Here is a 15,205-nt window from a genome sequence, read left to right as displayed (position 1 = left end):
CACATAACACTATAAAAGAATCTGTCCAACTAAACCAAATCAATACCAAATCATATCGGAACTAAATCCAAACAAACGATTTTCGAGCACGTGTAGAATGTAGAAATCAGAACACTCTAAATTTATTTACGAAAGATTTTAGAGGTGAATAAGATTAGTCGAGATGCTGCGGATTTCAAACCATTTTAAAATCAACTGTAGAACCCATAGTAAATTTCTACTTCACTAATCAACCTCCTCAATGGTTGGACCCGAGCCGCCAGTTGCTCCTGGATTGGAGCCTCCGGCTGTTGGAGGTGGTGCCATTCCAGCGCCCTGGTACAACCTCGTGATGATCGGACTGCAGATTCTCTCCAGTTCCTGCTGCTTGTGCTCGAACTCCTGCCGTTCGGCCAGTTGATTGGCATCCAACCAGGCAATTGTTTCACTGGACCGCTGCTGGATGGTCTCCCGATCCGCGGGGCTAAAACGGCTGCTCAGATGCTCATCGTCCAGAGTGGAGCGCAGCTGGAAACAGTACGACTCCAGCTGGTTCTTGGCATTGATGCGGTCGCGTTGCTGCTCATCCGCTTGGCGATAAGCCTCCGCATCATTGACCATTCGCTCGATGTCCTCCTTGGAGAGACGGCCCTTGTCATTGGTGATAGTGATACGGTTCTCCTTTCCCGTCGACTTCTCCAGTGCCGTCACATTGAGTATTCCATTGGCATCGATGTCAAACGTTACCTCCACCTGGGGCACTCCGCGTGGAGCCGGTGGAATTGCCGAGAGTTCAAACTTACCCAGGCTGTTGTTATCTCGCGTCATCGCCCGCTCGCCCTCGAACACCTGGATAAGCACACCTGGCTGGTTGTCCGCATAAGTGGTAAAGATTTGCGTTTGCTTGGTGGGTATGGTGGTGTTCCTCTTAATCAGCGTAGTCATCACTCCGCCAGCAGTCTCAATACCCAGAGACAGAGGAGTGACATCCAGCAGGAGCAGATCCTGCACTGCCTCCGATTTATCGCCATGGAGGATGGCCGCCTGCACTGCAGCACCATAGGCAACCGCCTCATCGGGATTGATGGACTTGTTTAGTTCCTTGCCGTTGAAAAAGTCCTGCAGCAGACGTTGCACTTTGGGAATCCTGGTGGAGCCACCCACAAGGACGATGTCGTGTATCTGGCCCTTGTCCATCTTGGCATCACGCAGCGCCTTGGCCACTGGTTCCATGGTACCTCGGAACAGATCGCCATTCAACTCTTCGAAGCGGGCCCGTGTCACCGAGGTGTAGAAGTCGACGCCCTCAAAGAGGGAATCGATCTCGATGCTGGCCTGCGTGGATGAGGAGAGGGTGCGTTTTGCCCTTTCACACGCGGTTCGGAGTCGCCTCAAAGCCCGCTTGTTCTGGCCCAGATCCTTCTTATGTTTGCGCTGAAACTCCTGTACGAAGTGGTTCACCAGCCGGTTATCGAAGTCCTCGCCGCCGAGATGGGTGTCGCCAGCGGTTGCCTTCACCTCGAAGATGCCATCCTCGATGGTCAGCACAGAAACGTCGAAGGTGCCACCACCAAGGTCGAAGATCAAGACATTTCGTTCGCTGGTGCCCTGCTTATCCAAGCCGTAGGCTATGGCCGCCGCCGTTGGTTCGTTGATAATGCGAAGGACATTCAATCCTGCAATGGCACCCGCATCCTTGGTGGCCTGGCGCTGGGAGTCGTTGAAGTACGCCGGAACGGTGACCACCGCATCTGTCACCGTGCCGCCCAGGTAGGCCTCCGCGGTCTCTCGCATTTTCGTCAGCACCATCGAGGACACCTCCTCCGGATAGAAGCTCTTCCGTTCGCCCTTGTACTCCACACGGATGCGTGGCTTTCCGTTCTCGGCGAACACCTCGAAGGGCCAATGCTTCATGTCCGACTGGACGGTGGCGTCGTCGAAACGGCGGCCAATCAGCCGCTTGGCATCTGCAAGTCAGAATCACTCGATCAGAATCCAATGAAACAACATCATCGCACTTGGACAACATATTTACTTTATTAGCTAACATATACGGGCGGGGTGTGTTGGGATATTATGTGGCATTGTGTGTCTGGAATTTTGGACTTGTTTTGTGTTTCTGGGCAGGTCTGGGCTTTCTATGAGGTTTTCTATACGGACCCTGAGACTGAAATGAAAGTACAAAAAATAGAAAGAAAAGCTTGCATTAGATCTGCTCAGCAAATCTTTTGGATGGGTGCATGGAAAATGTTTAGGAAAACGACTAAACGAATGCTGGAATACTATTTACATTGAAAAAACAAATAATAGTTGACAAATTTACGCATTTTGGTTTGGTTAGAATGTTTGGGATCCGAAAGAAAATTTTAAGAAATATTTAAGATTATATATTTAAGATTTGGAGGGTATAATTTTAATTTTTTGAAGTACCTAAATTACTCATGATCAATGCTAAACAAACAATTACTCAAACGAATCTAGATTTATTATTATTTCCATATTTTCAGAAGCTTCTATTTCCGGCAACTCTTGTTGAGAAAACTAAATAAACTAAATTTTAAATATATTCGATTTGATATTCAAAAAACATTGTTGACAAAAATATGCGACATTCCACAGGGAGCATTAAAAATATTTATGCGAAAGCAAAGCATTTCTGAAACCTATTTTCATTTATTTGGCCGACACAAATGATGCCAATAAACATGGCAAAAGTTTTTGTTGGCACGGGCCGAGCATTAAATGCCATGTGGAGGATGAGAATCCGCATCATAGACGCGCCATGGGAGGCGGTAAAACAGGCCGAAAGAACTGACACAACAAGTGGAGGTGTCACTAAACCAAATGAATGAGCGAAGAAACCAACGGGGAGTGGATATGGACTTTAGTGGGAGGCGAGATTTTCTCTCACAATGGGAGTGAAATGCATTTTGGCGCCAGTGAGTGAGAATTTCTTAAAATAAACTCGAATGCGAGATAATAAAGAAAATATGGGCACAGTTCATTCATGAAAATGTTGCCAGTAATTAAAAGTGATCATGGCGAGAGATCTAGACCCAGGCAGAGATCACTAAGATCTGTGGCAGGGACAATGCGAACGAGACTCACCAAAGATCGTGTTGTTGGGATTCATGGCCACCTGGTTCTTGGCCGCATCGCCGATCAGACGCTCCGACTCCGTGAAAGCCACATAGCTGGGCGTGGTTCGATTGCCCTGGTCGTTGGCGATGATCTCCACCTTGCCATGCTGAAAGACACCGACACACGAGTACGTGGTACCAAGATCAATGCCAACCGCTGGTAATTTGGGCATCTTGGCTGTGGCTTTAATTAGACCCCACCACCACGTCCAAGGTCCCGCCGAGAGATCGAGAACGAGAATAAGGCGAGCCGAAACGGAATAGAAATCGAAAATGAAATTAGAATCACTGTCTCCCCTTTTGGTCTGGTTACACAACGGACTCGATCCTCACCCAAAAATCCCAGGCAGTCAGCGCTAGTCCTTTAGAATGCGAATCGATATAGATACAGGGAGATGATCAGGAAGAGTAGCACAAAGGTCAGGACTCGGAAGAATTCGAGCGCCTTTTCTCTTTGCAGCTCCACAGCGTCTTCCGTTTGTCCTCAGGTTGCCACGATGAAATCCTATTGATCCTGCCTGCTACCAACTTCGCCTTCTAGTACTCTTTCTTGGGTATTCTCGAATCAGCTATGTATATGCTATGTGTATTGATGTATAAATATATTAAAAGATTGCAAGATGCACGCGCCACGAATGCCACCAGAGAACTGACAGCCCGAGTGTTGCGACAACCGATCCGATCCCTTGCCAAAATAGTTCGATCATCGACGATGCTCTGCAACATAGCATCGGGGAATTATTCGGTTCCGAGATTGATTAAAAATTCTCACCTGGCCGTGTTTTGTTCTTCATTTAGTAACATCTACCGAATCTGATCTACTTGTATGCCTGTAAGATTTTGCATTAAAGAACTACTAGTACGTCACCGAAAACAGAACTCATAAGAGGGACAACTAAAGTAAATCTTTTCTGTCTGATAACCACGAACGAAAGAAATACAAAAACAATTAATACATTCTAAATGAAACCACAAGGTACTAAGTATAAAATCAATCGTTTTAATATGTGTACATGCCATAGTCAAATGTAAATAAGAAAATACACTACTTCCGAATATCTGTGTTAGTATACAAACAATAAAAGCAAGTATACCTGCCAATGTCAAGGTTTTTCATCGATATTGAAACTGTTTGGAATCCCATCGACTAATACCAAACCGCCAGACTCTTGGCCTTCCAAACAGATGTTCTGTATTTCTTGACACACAATCAGAAACTTACATTGAATTGTGTGGGCATATAAATGTTCCACCTGAGAGATTTCGAATTATTAACTGCTGGATCATTTAGAGAATATCAACGATGAAGTACTTTGTGATCTGTGTTTTGGCTGCAATCGTTCTTTTCCAGTCCGCATCGGGATTCAAGCGGCGAGTGATCTATGTGGTACCAGCACCCACAACGAGTACAACGACCACAACAACAACAACAACGGCGGCACCATCGAGCTCCGCCACGACGACCACCAACGCTCCTGAGGTGGTTTACCAGGTGGTCTACTGTTCCTGGAAGAACAACTGGTGTCGTCCCGTCTCGAACACCGTGAGAAATTGCAAGTGGGGCTTCTGCAAGTTCAATGGATAAAAGTCAATAAAAACAAGCTTTGATAATGTTTAGCACAAATCTCTTGGGTTTTATTATTTTGAAAGTCTGGCTTGGTCAAAAAAGAGACTTTCTGGAACGGTTTCATTCTTAACTTGATACTGGGAAAACCACACGGATCTGACCCAATGCATTATAAGGCTCATATGAAAGCGTTAGCAAAAATAATAATCCATACTAGTCTTAGTAGCTAACTAAATTCGATCCATGCAAATCATCACCGAATAGGATTAAAGCTTAATGGGTTAGCGCTAGAATACAAAATAGAGGCTTGGTTTGGGTTAGTTATGTGGTTATTGGTTAGTTGATGAGGGTGAAACAATACTTGTCCCTTACAGATTAAACTAATTCTACATTAGGGTTAAACAATGCGCACTAAACTTAACTTAGGATATGCATGTGTGATGGACAAAGGCTTCAATAGATTGAAGATCTTTAGGAATTTTATTTTTGACCAATACGGCATAGATTTATTAAGACATTTTTCGATGGTAACTAACAAAAGTTTAGTTTCACTTTTCAATTTGGCAACCGAAAATAACTGAAAACTTAATTTTTCAGATGGTTTACAAAAATCTATATAATATGTATGTATATAGCACATCAGCAGAGCCGAAGTTTATAATTTTCATTGGGGTACAAAGGGAATTGTAATATACTGTGCACCTCATGAAATTACAAGTATGATCATTTTCGTTTCAGAACTAGCAATAGCAAAATATAAACAGGTCATTAACCTTCTGGTCTAAGTATCTGATGAGTCAATGTATATTGCTGTCGTTTTTTTTCTTTTTTGTATTTGTATATATATGCGATAATAATAGATAATATTGTAAGTTCGATTTTTAACACGTTTCTCAATACTCTTATCAGTTACTATCAATTTCAGTTTGGTTTTATACGTTCCTTTTTTTTTGTGGTTTAGTGGCCACTGAGCAGGATCTTATTGTATATTCGTTATTTAGTAATATTTATTCGATTTGCTTGCTTGCTTTGCCGCTCCAACAAAAAATAACGTTCGTAGAATTTTTGCATCGCTTTACAAAAATATACAGTTATTATCAATTCATTATCGTTATTATTTCTCGCTTCAATCTTCTCTTTCTCATCCCCTAAATCGTTTGTTTTATTATTATGGTTCGTAAGGCAAAGTTCGTGTTGATGTATTTGTTCTATATATAAATGTAAGCGGTTCTGGGAGTGCGTAATTGTTTTACAAGTCGCCAAGTTCTCTATTTATGTATCGTTCAACTAAATGCACAATTTGTCGTAATATTAATTCAAAATCATAGTTGCTAGTGCCTTGAAACCACTAGGCAAGATGAGCATCTATGCTGGGATGACAAACACAAAAATAGAACTGAACACAAAGTACAAAAAGAATAGATTTAGACTATTTTACTGATAACATGGAAAGTCGGTTCAGGCGGGTGTGTGACATATGCATACAATCGGCGGCGGAGGAAGTGATCAGCTCTCAGCGCCTAACAATGCTGGAAGGTCGCGGCAGACCGCTACGCTTTATTTGCGATGGTGGTCTCAACCCCGAGGGCTTTGGTATGCCGGTCGCTCCCGTAGTCACCTGGGTCAGCTTAGAGGTAAGCGCCTGCATGTCGAAGGTTTGCTGTGGATTCTGTTGAGGAACATTTCCGCCGTTAACGGTTCTACCGGAGTCCTTGTGGCCATAGAGGCTGCCACGCGAAGAGGCTGAGGAGAGGCTCTGAAATATTTTGCGCCAAGATTGGCAGTTTCCAATTTTAGTTTTAACTAAGCACAAAAGCTAGATCTTGAGCGTTCCCTTAACAAATCTTGCATTAACTAACCTCAGGAGTGTCTGCCTCTGGTGCCGTCTTAACACTCAGACTGTAATATCCGGACGAAGGTCGAGCTAAACCATTAGCTCCTGCTCGTTTCGGGGCAAGGCCAGGAGCACGCAGCCCACTCACCAATTTCGGTACTTTAAATACAGCGGAGTCATCCTGAAAAGTCAAAAATATGAGAATTAAACAGGTCGATAAGAAAAATAGTTTCGAAACGAACCTCTTGGGCTTGAGTTGGTCCACGCAATCCGCTCATAAGCTTGCTCGGCTGCGCACTGGGACGCCGCAGTCCACCGCCCAAACTAGGTCTTGGCAGGGCTCCAGAGCCAACGCCGCTCATTGTGGAGGACAAGTTGTGGAAAGATTTGGATTTAATACCCATAGGGCTCTTCAGCTCCCCGTTACCGTTGGCCGGCACTGTAACAGTAGTCGGCATAGCAGCGGCTGGAGTGGCGTTTAGTCCCGCTCCGGCTGAAGTTGCCTTGCTCACCGTAGTAAACTTCTGAAGACCACTGATGTAGCGAGGCCTGGACAAGGAACGCGGCTGGGGAAGAGTCGACGCAGGCGCTGGCTCGGCTAATAAAGGCGCTTCCTGCTGCTGCGGACGTCGTTGGATAAGGCTCTTTTCCTTGGGTTTTTTGTAGGTCAGATAGTTACTCGCACTAGCATCTGCGTTGTTGCTAATTGCTGTGGTCTGATCTCGACGAGAAAGTCGACCCGGTGGTGAACCCTGTCGCTGATCCTCCTCGTACCGAACATCTTCTACTAATTGCTTTTGCTCGTCCTCGAGTTGCTGTGGTTCATCGTCTATACAAGGCACAATAATTTCCGGCTGCAGTCGCATTTCTTTCGAAATCTTAATGGTCTTGAAGCGATCGCGATCCCGCTCTCTTCGCTCCGGCAGCTTATAGCTTGCCGGATCAATCTCTGCTGTCACCTGGGACTTTGGAGGCTCTTCCGCTGGTTCGGGATCAGGATCTGGTGCAGGCTGCTCCACTTGTGGCATATCTCTACGCTGGACGATGAATGAGGCAGAGTTGGTGCTGGTCGAACTTCCATTACTGCCGTGCATTGCACTAAGGTTGACATCGTCGTAGAGACGACTTCGGCGACTGAGCAGCCGTTCGCCACCACCGCCGCTGCTGTTGCTGCTGGAGTGGCTCTGATTTAGAACTGGGGTGTCCACCTTTTCGGCTGCCGACTGCTGCAATTCCTCTTCACGCTCCTCTGCCTCCGCCTCATCTCTATGGAAGCGCCGTTTGATGGTATCTAGCGACTTTTGCATCTTCAGTTGCTCCTCGTTTAGGGTATTCACCTTGCCCAGCTCGGCAAGCATATTCTCGAATTGCTCTTCGTCGCCCTGCTGGGCCAGCATCTCCACTTCCGCCTCAGCCAAGTCCATGACGCATTGCATCTGCCTGTGCTGTTCAGACATTTGCAGGTTGTAAGTGCCATCCAGCGGCTGTTCGATCTGCTCCAAGAGCTCCATAGTGTCCAGCACGAACTTCTCGCCGTTGAACGGAGCTGTTTTTGCCACGGGCTCAAAGGTGTTGTTTAATCGCCCTGGTGCGGTTCCAGTTGGTTTTTGCGGTGTTGCGCCAACAATTGGGGACAGGTTCATATCTCCCCTTCCCTTTAGGGTAGGGGTATATCCTGCCTTGTTATTATTGTTGTTATTGTGGTAGCAGTGTGAGCGCATGTTTGTTGTAAGTGGTGTGGAGGATTCCATGGTGAGCAAGGCCAGCTTCCTGTCAATATTTTCAGGCGTTTCACAGCGGCCCTCAGGAGTGTTGCAACCGTCGGTGAAGGTAGTATTCATCTGCCTACCTGTTAGCACCTGGGTTTCGTCCGCTGTAGTAGCACTCGCAGTGGGTCTTTTGAATGTCGCATTTCCATCGACTGGCAGAGACTCAGACTCTGATTGCAGCGCAGAAGTTGTAAGGCTATCCACGAGGTTAAAAGTTGTGTCGCCGATCATCTCCTCCCCTAAAATCATGGTACGCTGTAGGGCAGGACAAACTGCCGATACCACAACGGGCATCGTTCGATCTGCGGCCAGGGGAATGGACATACTGTCTGTGCTGTTGTCCATTGTGCTGCAGCCGGAAGCAGTTTTGCTCAGTGTCAACGATATTTCGTCAATTTGCCCGATGTGCGAGTCTTTGATAAGAGTCCCATCGTCCTCACACATGGTCAGCGACTCCAGCGCCTTGCGATCCCGGATCATGTCACTGAGCGTATATCCGCCTATGCTGCCGCCGATTCCCATGTTATCAGTTGTCTGGTTGGTAAGCGTAGTGGTAAGGTTTGGATCCTGCTCAAGACCAATTGTGGATTGAAGGAAGTTCAAGTTCGTAAAGTCTGCTGAGGTGATTAGCGAGTTGTTCATCCGTTCAGTGTTCATGGAGGAGCAGATGGAAGACGGCGGTGAGGTGTCTTGCAGGAAGGATTTGTGCATATTCGTCGTGACAAGACCGCCAATTTCCAGCTGAAGCATTGCTGGGGCACCCGCGACCGACCCGGTTCCAACACCGCTGTCATTTCCCGCTCCATTTTGGCTCTGAAAAAATAAGATACTTTAATATACAAATTAGTTGCAATTGCTTATTTGTACTTACGAAATCCAGATTCCGACGCTTTGGGCGAGTAAAGGTTTTCGAATTGTTTTTGAAGGCTTTCGTAAAATATAAAAGTTTAAAAATAAATTAGATCCTTGAGTTCTGCACTCGTTAAAGTAATGAATAGTAATGTATGGTGTCTTAACCGATAGGTGCAAGGTTTCTAAAAGCTATTTGTTTGAATTGTTTAATTTTTTTTGTTCATATTTAAAGGTCATCGCATCCAAACAGGATGTCATCATCAATGTCCAAGTCAAAGTTATTCTCATCGGCCACTAAAATATCCTCCATTTCATAGTCCAAACAATTTTGCCCGGTAGTCAATGGACCAATGGCTACTAATGGTGGCATATCGTTGAAGTTCTCACTGGGAAGATGGTCCACCTGGGAAAGGCTCATTTTCTGCACTGCCTTATTAAGAGGATTCAGCTCTTTTCCTGATAGGGGTCTAGAAATTTGGACATCCTCTTTAGACTTTCTGTCTAAAACTGTCACTGCAGGTTTATTTATTTTTTCTACCGACGGGTCGGTATTTATCATATTAGTTTCTGGTTTAAATTTAATGGTTTTTTTCGGGTCCGGCATAGTCGAAGTTATGCACAGCATGTCGTTGGTTATCAACCAGCCGGGGCTATTGGAAGTCTGCAATACGAATGTGCGCTGAAAGCGTCGTGGTTCCAGAGTATCCGATGATATCTCCTTAAAGTATCCCGTCAACGTAAAGATGCGTAGACTCGAAGTGAACACCTGGATGTCTAGCCCGACATTCTCTAAGTCTGTATGCATCAAAGGCAAGCGGCTTAAAGCGAGAAGTAGCGCAGCTCTACCCACTTGCAGCTTGGCGTTTTGTGCAAACGAGGAATGCTGGCGCTTCTGGTTTCTGTTGTACAGCTTGTAGCCGTAGACATAATTTAGTTGTACCGGCACGCTAAGCGAGAACATGGCTTGGTCGTCGTAATACTTCTTAAGTTTGAAACGCTCTTCGGTATCGTCAAAGAAAGTGTAGTATGAACTTATGAAGTCCTGGCAAAACTTTAAACCATTAGTCCCACCGCCTTGAAGTTGTTGAGACTTCGGAATATTATCAACAGCTTCTGTACTTTCCCCCAACTGCACACAGCCATGAACATTTTTCAACTGTGGTAGCATTTTTCGAATGACGTCCACGCTTAGCTTGGCCAAACCGTTTCCTGCCAAGAAGATCGTCTTGCAACTCAGTTTGTTGATGTAATTGAGTTCTCCCAAATCTTGAATCCTGTTTGCGCTTATGTCCAACCGCTCTAGGCTGGCAAAACTTTGGGAATTTCCCGCAAACGCTTTCAGGGAACACAAATAATTGTTGCTCAGTACTAGGCTGGTCACATGGGGAAATAAATGGTTTGAAAGAACTAGCACTGTTTCTAGCAGCTTGACCATATGCAGCGGACAAAAGTGCAGAGACAACTCCGGACTGGCGTGGAACCTGGAGAGATCTAAGGTGCGTGAATCCACCTCATAGCGTGATCTAAGGGCCTCCTGAATGGCAGTTGTAAATTCGTCTGTTATCTGGGCACACATCATCGATTTGGGCAGACCGGGTGTGACACGCACCTCGATTTTCTGGCACGTGTTAATAACTGCTACTTCCTCTTGCAAGCGTTTTAGGCGATTTGCGCTTAACAGGTTGTCCAACAGAAATTGTCCACGTGCCATATTATCTTCCGGTCCACTTCGCTTGAAGTTGAATATCTCCACCTTAATGGGCATCATCACCCACTTCAGTGCCACAAAAATTGAAGAATTGGAAACGCCGGCGCAGTTGGCGATGTTCACCGTGGACCATCCGGTCACAGTGGCCACGCGGTGGTCCTCTTCGGTGGAAGAGATCGTGTCCAGCACGGATCCCATTTGTTGCTCATTTCCAATCAGCTCTTGTACATATTCTCGAATTTTACTTTTTTCATTTAGATTTTTTCGCAAATCGTCAAGTGGCGACTGCGAATTCACGTGCTTTTTGAAGTTTTGGATCAAGCGGCTGTCCGGCTCGTGGGATTTGAAAGTGGCAAATATTTGCATCGCAAAGTTTTCAGGAAACTAGTAAAATTACAAAATCTTTTGAGGAAATAAACCCAGTAATTAAATTCCGTGCACACTACTAGCAATCTCCGGGAGTTTACAATTTTTTTAGTGTTAGTAAAGATCCAAAGGACGCTTCGCAAAAGCGATGTGTTCAGCACACTATTTGATATTTTACCGTTAAGTTAGCATTTAGCTATTTTTTAACTTACTGGATAAACGCCCTGAAGCTTTCATATATAATTATAAGTAATTGTTGTTTGTTAACGTAATTTTCTTACTTCCACTTCTACTATTGTTATCGCTTAAAAGAATATTTTGTATATATTATTTAAGCTATTTAAAATATTTATCTATGCTGAGTTTAACCATTGCATACATTTACAGGAATGACTATTAAGTATGAACTTTGTTGTAAATAGTTTTATTTAACTTATATTTTTAGCAATATTTGGAATTCTGGCATTCCACTTTGGAAAATCATTAAAAATAGCTCAGCATGACAATATTTCACTCAAATTAAATCGCCTAATCGATTTTTGATCCTCGTCTTTAGTTCGGTGGTAATTGTTTATTTAATTGTACGCAAATAGTTTATTTGCGTATTGCTTGATTGACTTTCGCTGGCTGGGCAGGAAGTAAATTGGATTTATATAATAATGTTTGCGTATAATGCGAGATTCTTGCCATATTAGCATAGCCAGTTTTTTTCCTTCAATATTATTGCCGTACCACGCACAGCTGTTTGCAATGGGAACGCGTGTGTGTGTGTGCGTATTGAGACTTGATTAATTACCGTAACAATAACATTGGCGCTGTTGCCAATTATGGCAATCGGCCACTTTGAAAGACAACGGTAACTACTGGCCAAGTAATGCTGCCCACATGCGACTTGAACTTTGTCAACGTAGCCGCCAGTTTAACCCAAATTTGATTTAGAAAGCGCAACTGCATGATGTGCTGCACATGTGTGTATGTTTGTGATCGGGTGCATCGGTATGTGTGGAAAAGGCTTACCCTCGTTGTTGTACTGCAAGTGCAATTGCTGCAACGGCGGCTGATTGTTCGTCTTCCACTGCTGCAATATGTTGGAGACATCGTCGTGGGTCTTATCCGCCAGAAATCTGCCAAGGAGTACCAGGCATATGAGTATTTATAGCATCGATGCCTCTGCCTGTGAAGTGCCAGCAGCAGTAGCAGCAGCTGCAGCAGCAACAACAACAGGAACAAAAACAACAGGAGTGGTTTCACTCACATATATGAATCATCCTTTAGTGCCTCATCGATGTCCAGGATATCCATGTCCAGCGATGGGTAAAACTTTATGCCTAGCTTAATAACACTTGATGAAGACCTAAATCATTGCCAGAAACGACAACAAAAAGGCCTTCGCTCGCTTGTCTGTTTGGCCAATACAAGATACTAATTTTGCTCAAAGCTGATAGAGATGAGCGATATCCGCGATTCCGTGGCGAGTCACTGGTATTTTTAAGCCGATGAGTCAATCTTGTGACTGTGAAAGCGAAAGTGAAAGTAATTATTGCAGCTGTTGGCAAAGTTAGCAAATTTCAACTTAAATATGAAGATAAATATTAAAATGATAACCTTTAATACCTAAATCATTGCATGCACGCTTGTTAAAGATTATATGTTAATTAAACGTTTTTATAATACAGACTGATTTGTAACTTTACTTGATTTGTAAATTATTTATTAAAATTAAAATTATCTCTAATATTCTTATTTTCATTGTTAATGCCTTTAATATAGATTTACATACATTTTGATTTAAATATGATTGGAATCCTACCTATCGACACCATTGTTTTGAATGCCGCAGATTTGTTCCCAGTCACAGTTAACCTCACGACGTTAATGGAGATGGCATATGAAACCTTATCGACTATCGAGTAATCATCGGATGCAGCTGACAACTCTGTGCGAATACGTTCACATTGACTACTTGGCAGGAGAGCAAGTGCCCAACATTTGTTGATTCTTTTGAAATTCCGGCCTCTATGGTTGGGAGATCATCGGGAAAAATGGAAAGATCAGTGGACGCCAGCATGGGAAAGAACTGCCGAGCCTGCGCCGAACACTCATCCATACTGGTGGACCTTTTCTCCAAGGAGATCTCTGATCCCCCCATTTGGGAAATGTTGAACTCAATTCTGCCGGAGATCTGTCGCGTGAAACGGGATGAAATGCCACAAAAGATCTGTCCTACCTGCCTGGTGGCCGCTCAAAATGCCTTTCACTTCCGTCACAAGTGTGAGCAGAGTTTTCAGTTCTTTTCCCAGCTCCTCCAGCTCGATAAATCAAACTCAAATCTGAGTAGATCCCATTGCAGAAGAGGTACTATGAACCCATTAATACCCTTCGAGATAGTTGGTTGCGAGGATCCATTGGACACAAATGTAACCAAATTGGACGCTAATCGGCCTGATGTAAAAACTGATATCGATGAGCCAACCGATGGAAAGGCAACTAATGGTCAGGAGAGTGAACCATTGCAAGAAGTTTTTGAAAGTAGGTCTATTCGATGTCATCCACTTTCACAAGAACTTCCATTGTACTGCTAAAATCTATTCTAGACTTGCCCGTTATATGCTAAAATTTAAATTTATTTTTTAGTAACAATGAACGATATTAAAACGGAAGATGAAGTATCCATTCAGGAGACATTTGAAGATGCCTTTGATGAAGAAAATGATAATAACAATACTGATAGCGAAAGGGAGGATTCAGACCAATGGACAGTGGGCTCGACTGAAGACCAAGATGAACCCTGGATTCCCGGCGGCGGAGGGCGCCAAACGGTTGGCGGCAATAATCAATCGCTTCTGTGCACAGAGTGTGGAGTGAGTTACTCGACTCAAAAGGCGTTGGCAAGGCACGTTGCCAAGCACAAGGAGCAAGGTGATACACAAAAGCCGCACCTCTGCGATTTCTGCGGTCGGGGATTTCGTACCAATGCCCAGCTAACGACCCATAGACGCCGTCATACTGGAGAGCGTCCTTTTAAATGCCCCCTCTGCCCGAAAGCTTATACGCACGGTCCGACTCTGAAGTCGCATATGCACACCCACGACGAGGAAAAGGGTCACAAATGTCCACAGTGCGACAAAACCTTTTACACGAGAGGCAATCTTAGGGCCCATATACAGAGGCACACTGGCGAACGACCCTATAAGTGTCCCGACTGCCCACAAACCTTTGCCAAAAACTCTGGCCTTAAGTTGCATAGCCGTCTGCACAAGGAAGAGCGACCCTTTAAATGTGAGCTCTGCGGCAAGGGATTCGTACAGAACCAGCATTTGATTACCCATTTGCGGGTCCACAACGGGGATCGCCAGTTCAAGTGCCCCGACTGCGACAAGTCGTTCTTCGAGAAATCGAACATGATGAAACATCAGCGAACCCATTCGGGTATAAAGCCATTTAAATGTGAGGAGTGCGGCCAAGCCTTTTCCCACAACCATCACCTTAAGAGTCATCTACGCATCCATACAGGCGAAAAGCCCTACAAGTGCGACCAGTGCGGCAAGGGTTTCAGTGCGAATCAGTCACTGATGAAGCATACCCTTTGGCACGTGGACAATAATGATCGGCCATTTAAATGTTCTCAGTGTCCCAAAGCCTATGACACTCAGCAGAGCTTACGGGGTCACGAGAAGACGCACAAAAACCCGGATGAGCCAAAAACGCTGCACCAATGCCCGCACTGCGACGTCAGGTTTGCTTTAAAAAAGACCCTGGATAAGCATATCACAAGCCACAAGATTCGACCCCACCCATGCCCGCAATGTCCAGAGGGATTTTTCTCCCAGAAGAGCTTAAAAAAGCACTTGCGACTTCACAACCTAAAGAAATAATATAAGATTATCCTGTAGCCCCAGCATAAGACCATTAGTTATAATAAGTGTTAAGTAGATATAACTACAGACTTCGTGTAAGGAAATCATTAAATTTGAACAATCTGATGTTACC

The 15,205-nt window shown here is 44.6% G+C and overlaps 5 protein-coding genes across 10 annotated transcripts; 2 read left to right on the top strand and 3 right to left on the bottom strand.

Moving 5' to 3' along the window:
- Positions 1–101: 101 nt before the first annotated feature.
- Hsc70-1 (Heat shock protein 70 cognate 1) lies at positions 102–3,802 on the bottom strand. Of its 3 annotated transcripts, NM_168569.2 has the most exons (4): positions 3,453–3,802; positions 3,088–3,303; positions 2,015–2,146; positions 102–1,946 (listed from the first exon to the last, which is right to left on the bottom strand). In NM_168569.2, the coding sequence occupies exon 4, from the start codon at positions 1,891–1,893 to the stop codon at positions 226–228; it is 1,668 nt and encodes a 555-aa protein (NP_729941.1). In that variant the 5' UTR covers positions 1,894–1,946; positions 2,015–2,146; positions 3,088–3,303; positions 3,453–3,802; the 3' UTR covers positions 102–225. The 3 variants fall into 3 exon arrangements, with proteins under 3 accessions (NP_729941.1, NP_729940.1, NP_524063.1); NM_168568.3 differs by having other exon boundaries at positions 102–2,146; NM_079339.3 differs by lacking the exons at positions 2,015–2,146; positions 3,453–3,802 and having other exon boundaries at positions 3,088–3,410.
- Positions 3,803–4,385: 583 nt separating this feature from the next.
- CG13738 (uncharacterized protein) lies at positions 4,386–4,740 on the top strand. The gene has a single exon (NM_140416.3). It carries the CDS (start codon positions 4,423–4,425, stop codon positions 4,702–4,704), a length of 282 nt encoding a protein of 93 aa, NP_648673.1. The 5' UTR covers positions 4,386–4,422; the 3' UTR covers positions 4,705–4,740.
- Positions 4,741–4,795: 55 nt separating this feature from the next.
- Nxf3 (Nuclear export factor 3) lies at positions 4,796–12,660 on the bottom strand. 2 transcript variants are annotated; one of them, NM_001300135.1, is made up of 5 exons: positions 12,471–12,660; positions 9,161–12,339; positions 6,763–9,102; positions 6,546–6,701; positions 4,796–6,442 (listed from the first exon to the last, which is right to left on the bottom strand). In NM_001300135.1, exon 2 carries the CDS (start codon positions 11,213–11,215, stop codon positions 9,368–9,370), a length of 1,848 nt encoding a protein of 615 aa, NP_001287064.2. In that variant the 5' UTR covers positions 11,216–12,339; positions 12,471–12,660; the 3' UTR covers positions 4,796–6,442; positions 6,546–6,701; positions 6,763–9,102; positions 9,161–9,367. The 2 variants fall into 2 exon arrangements, with proteins under 2 accessions (NP_001287064.2, NP_729938.2); NM_168566.2 differs by having other exon boundaries at positions 5,857–6,442.
- ssp2 (short spindle 2) lies at positions 4,796–12,660 on the bottom strand. 2 transcript variants are annotated; one of them, NM_001300136.1, is made up of 6 exons: positions 12,471–12,660; positions 12,233–12,339; positions 9,161–9,216; positions 6,763–9,102; positions 6,546–6,701; positions 4,796–6,442 (listed from the first exon to the last, which is right to left on the bottom strand). In NM_001300136.1, the coding sequence occupies exons 1-6, from the start codon at positions 12,515–12,517 to the stop codon at positions 6,200–6,202; spliced, it is 2,949 nt and encodes a 982-aa protein (NP_001287065.1). In that variant the 5' UTR covers positions 12,518–12,660; the 3' UTR covers positions 4,796–6,199. The 2 variants fall into 2 exon arrangements, with proteins under 2 accessions (NP_001287065.1, NP_648672.1); NM_140415.4 differs by having other exon boundaries at positions 5,857–6,442.
- Positions 12,661–13,160: 500 nt separating this feature from the next.
- Meics (Meiotic central spindle) lies at positions 13,161–15,205 on the top strand. Of its 2 annotated transcripts, none has more exons than NM_001274886.1 (2): positions 13,161–13,708; positions 13,850–15,205. In NM_001274886.1, the coding sequence occupies exons 1-2, from the start codon at positions 13,234–13,236 to the stop codon at positions 15,088–15,090; spliced, it is 1,716 nt and encodes a 571-aa protein (NP_001261815.1). In that variant the 5' UTR covers positions 13,161–13,233; the 3' UTR covers positions 15,091–15,205. The 2 variants fall into 2 exon arrangements, with proteins under 2 accessions (NP_001261815.1, NP_524062.1); NM_079338.3 differs by having other exon boundaries at positions 13,161–13,744.

The sequence above is a fragment of the Drosophila melanogaster genome, chromosome 3L (genome assembly GCF_000001215.4).
Source record: "Drosophila melanogaster chromosome 3L".
Taxonomy (NCBI): Eukaryota; Metazoa; Arthropoda; class Insecta; order Diptera; family Drosophilidae; genus Drosophila; species Drosophila melanogaster.
The sequence above is the reverse complement of the archived record's forward strand: the minus strand, read 5'-3'. Positions and strand labels throughout refer to the sequence as shown.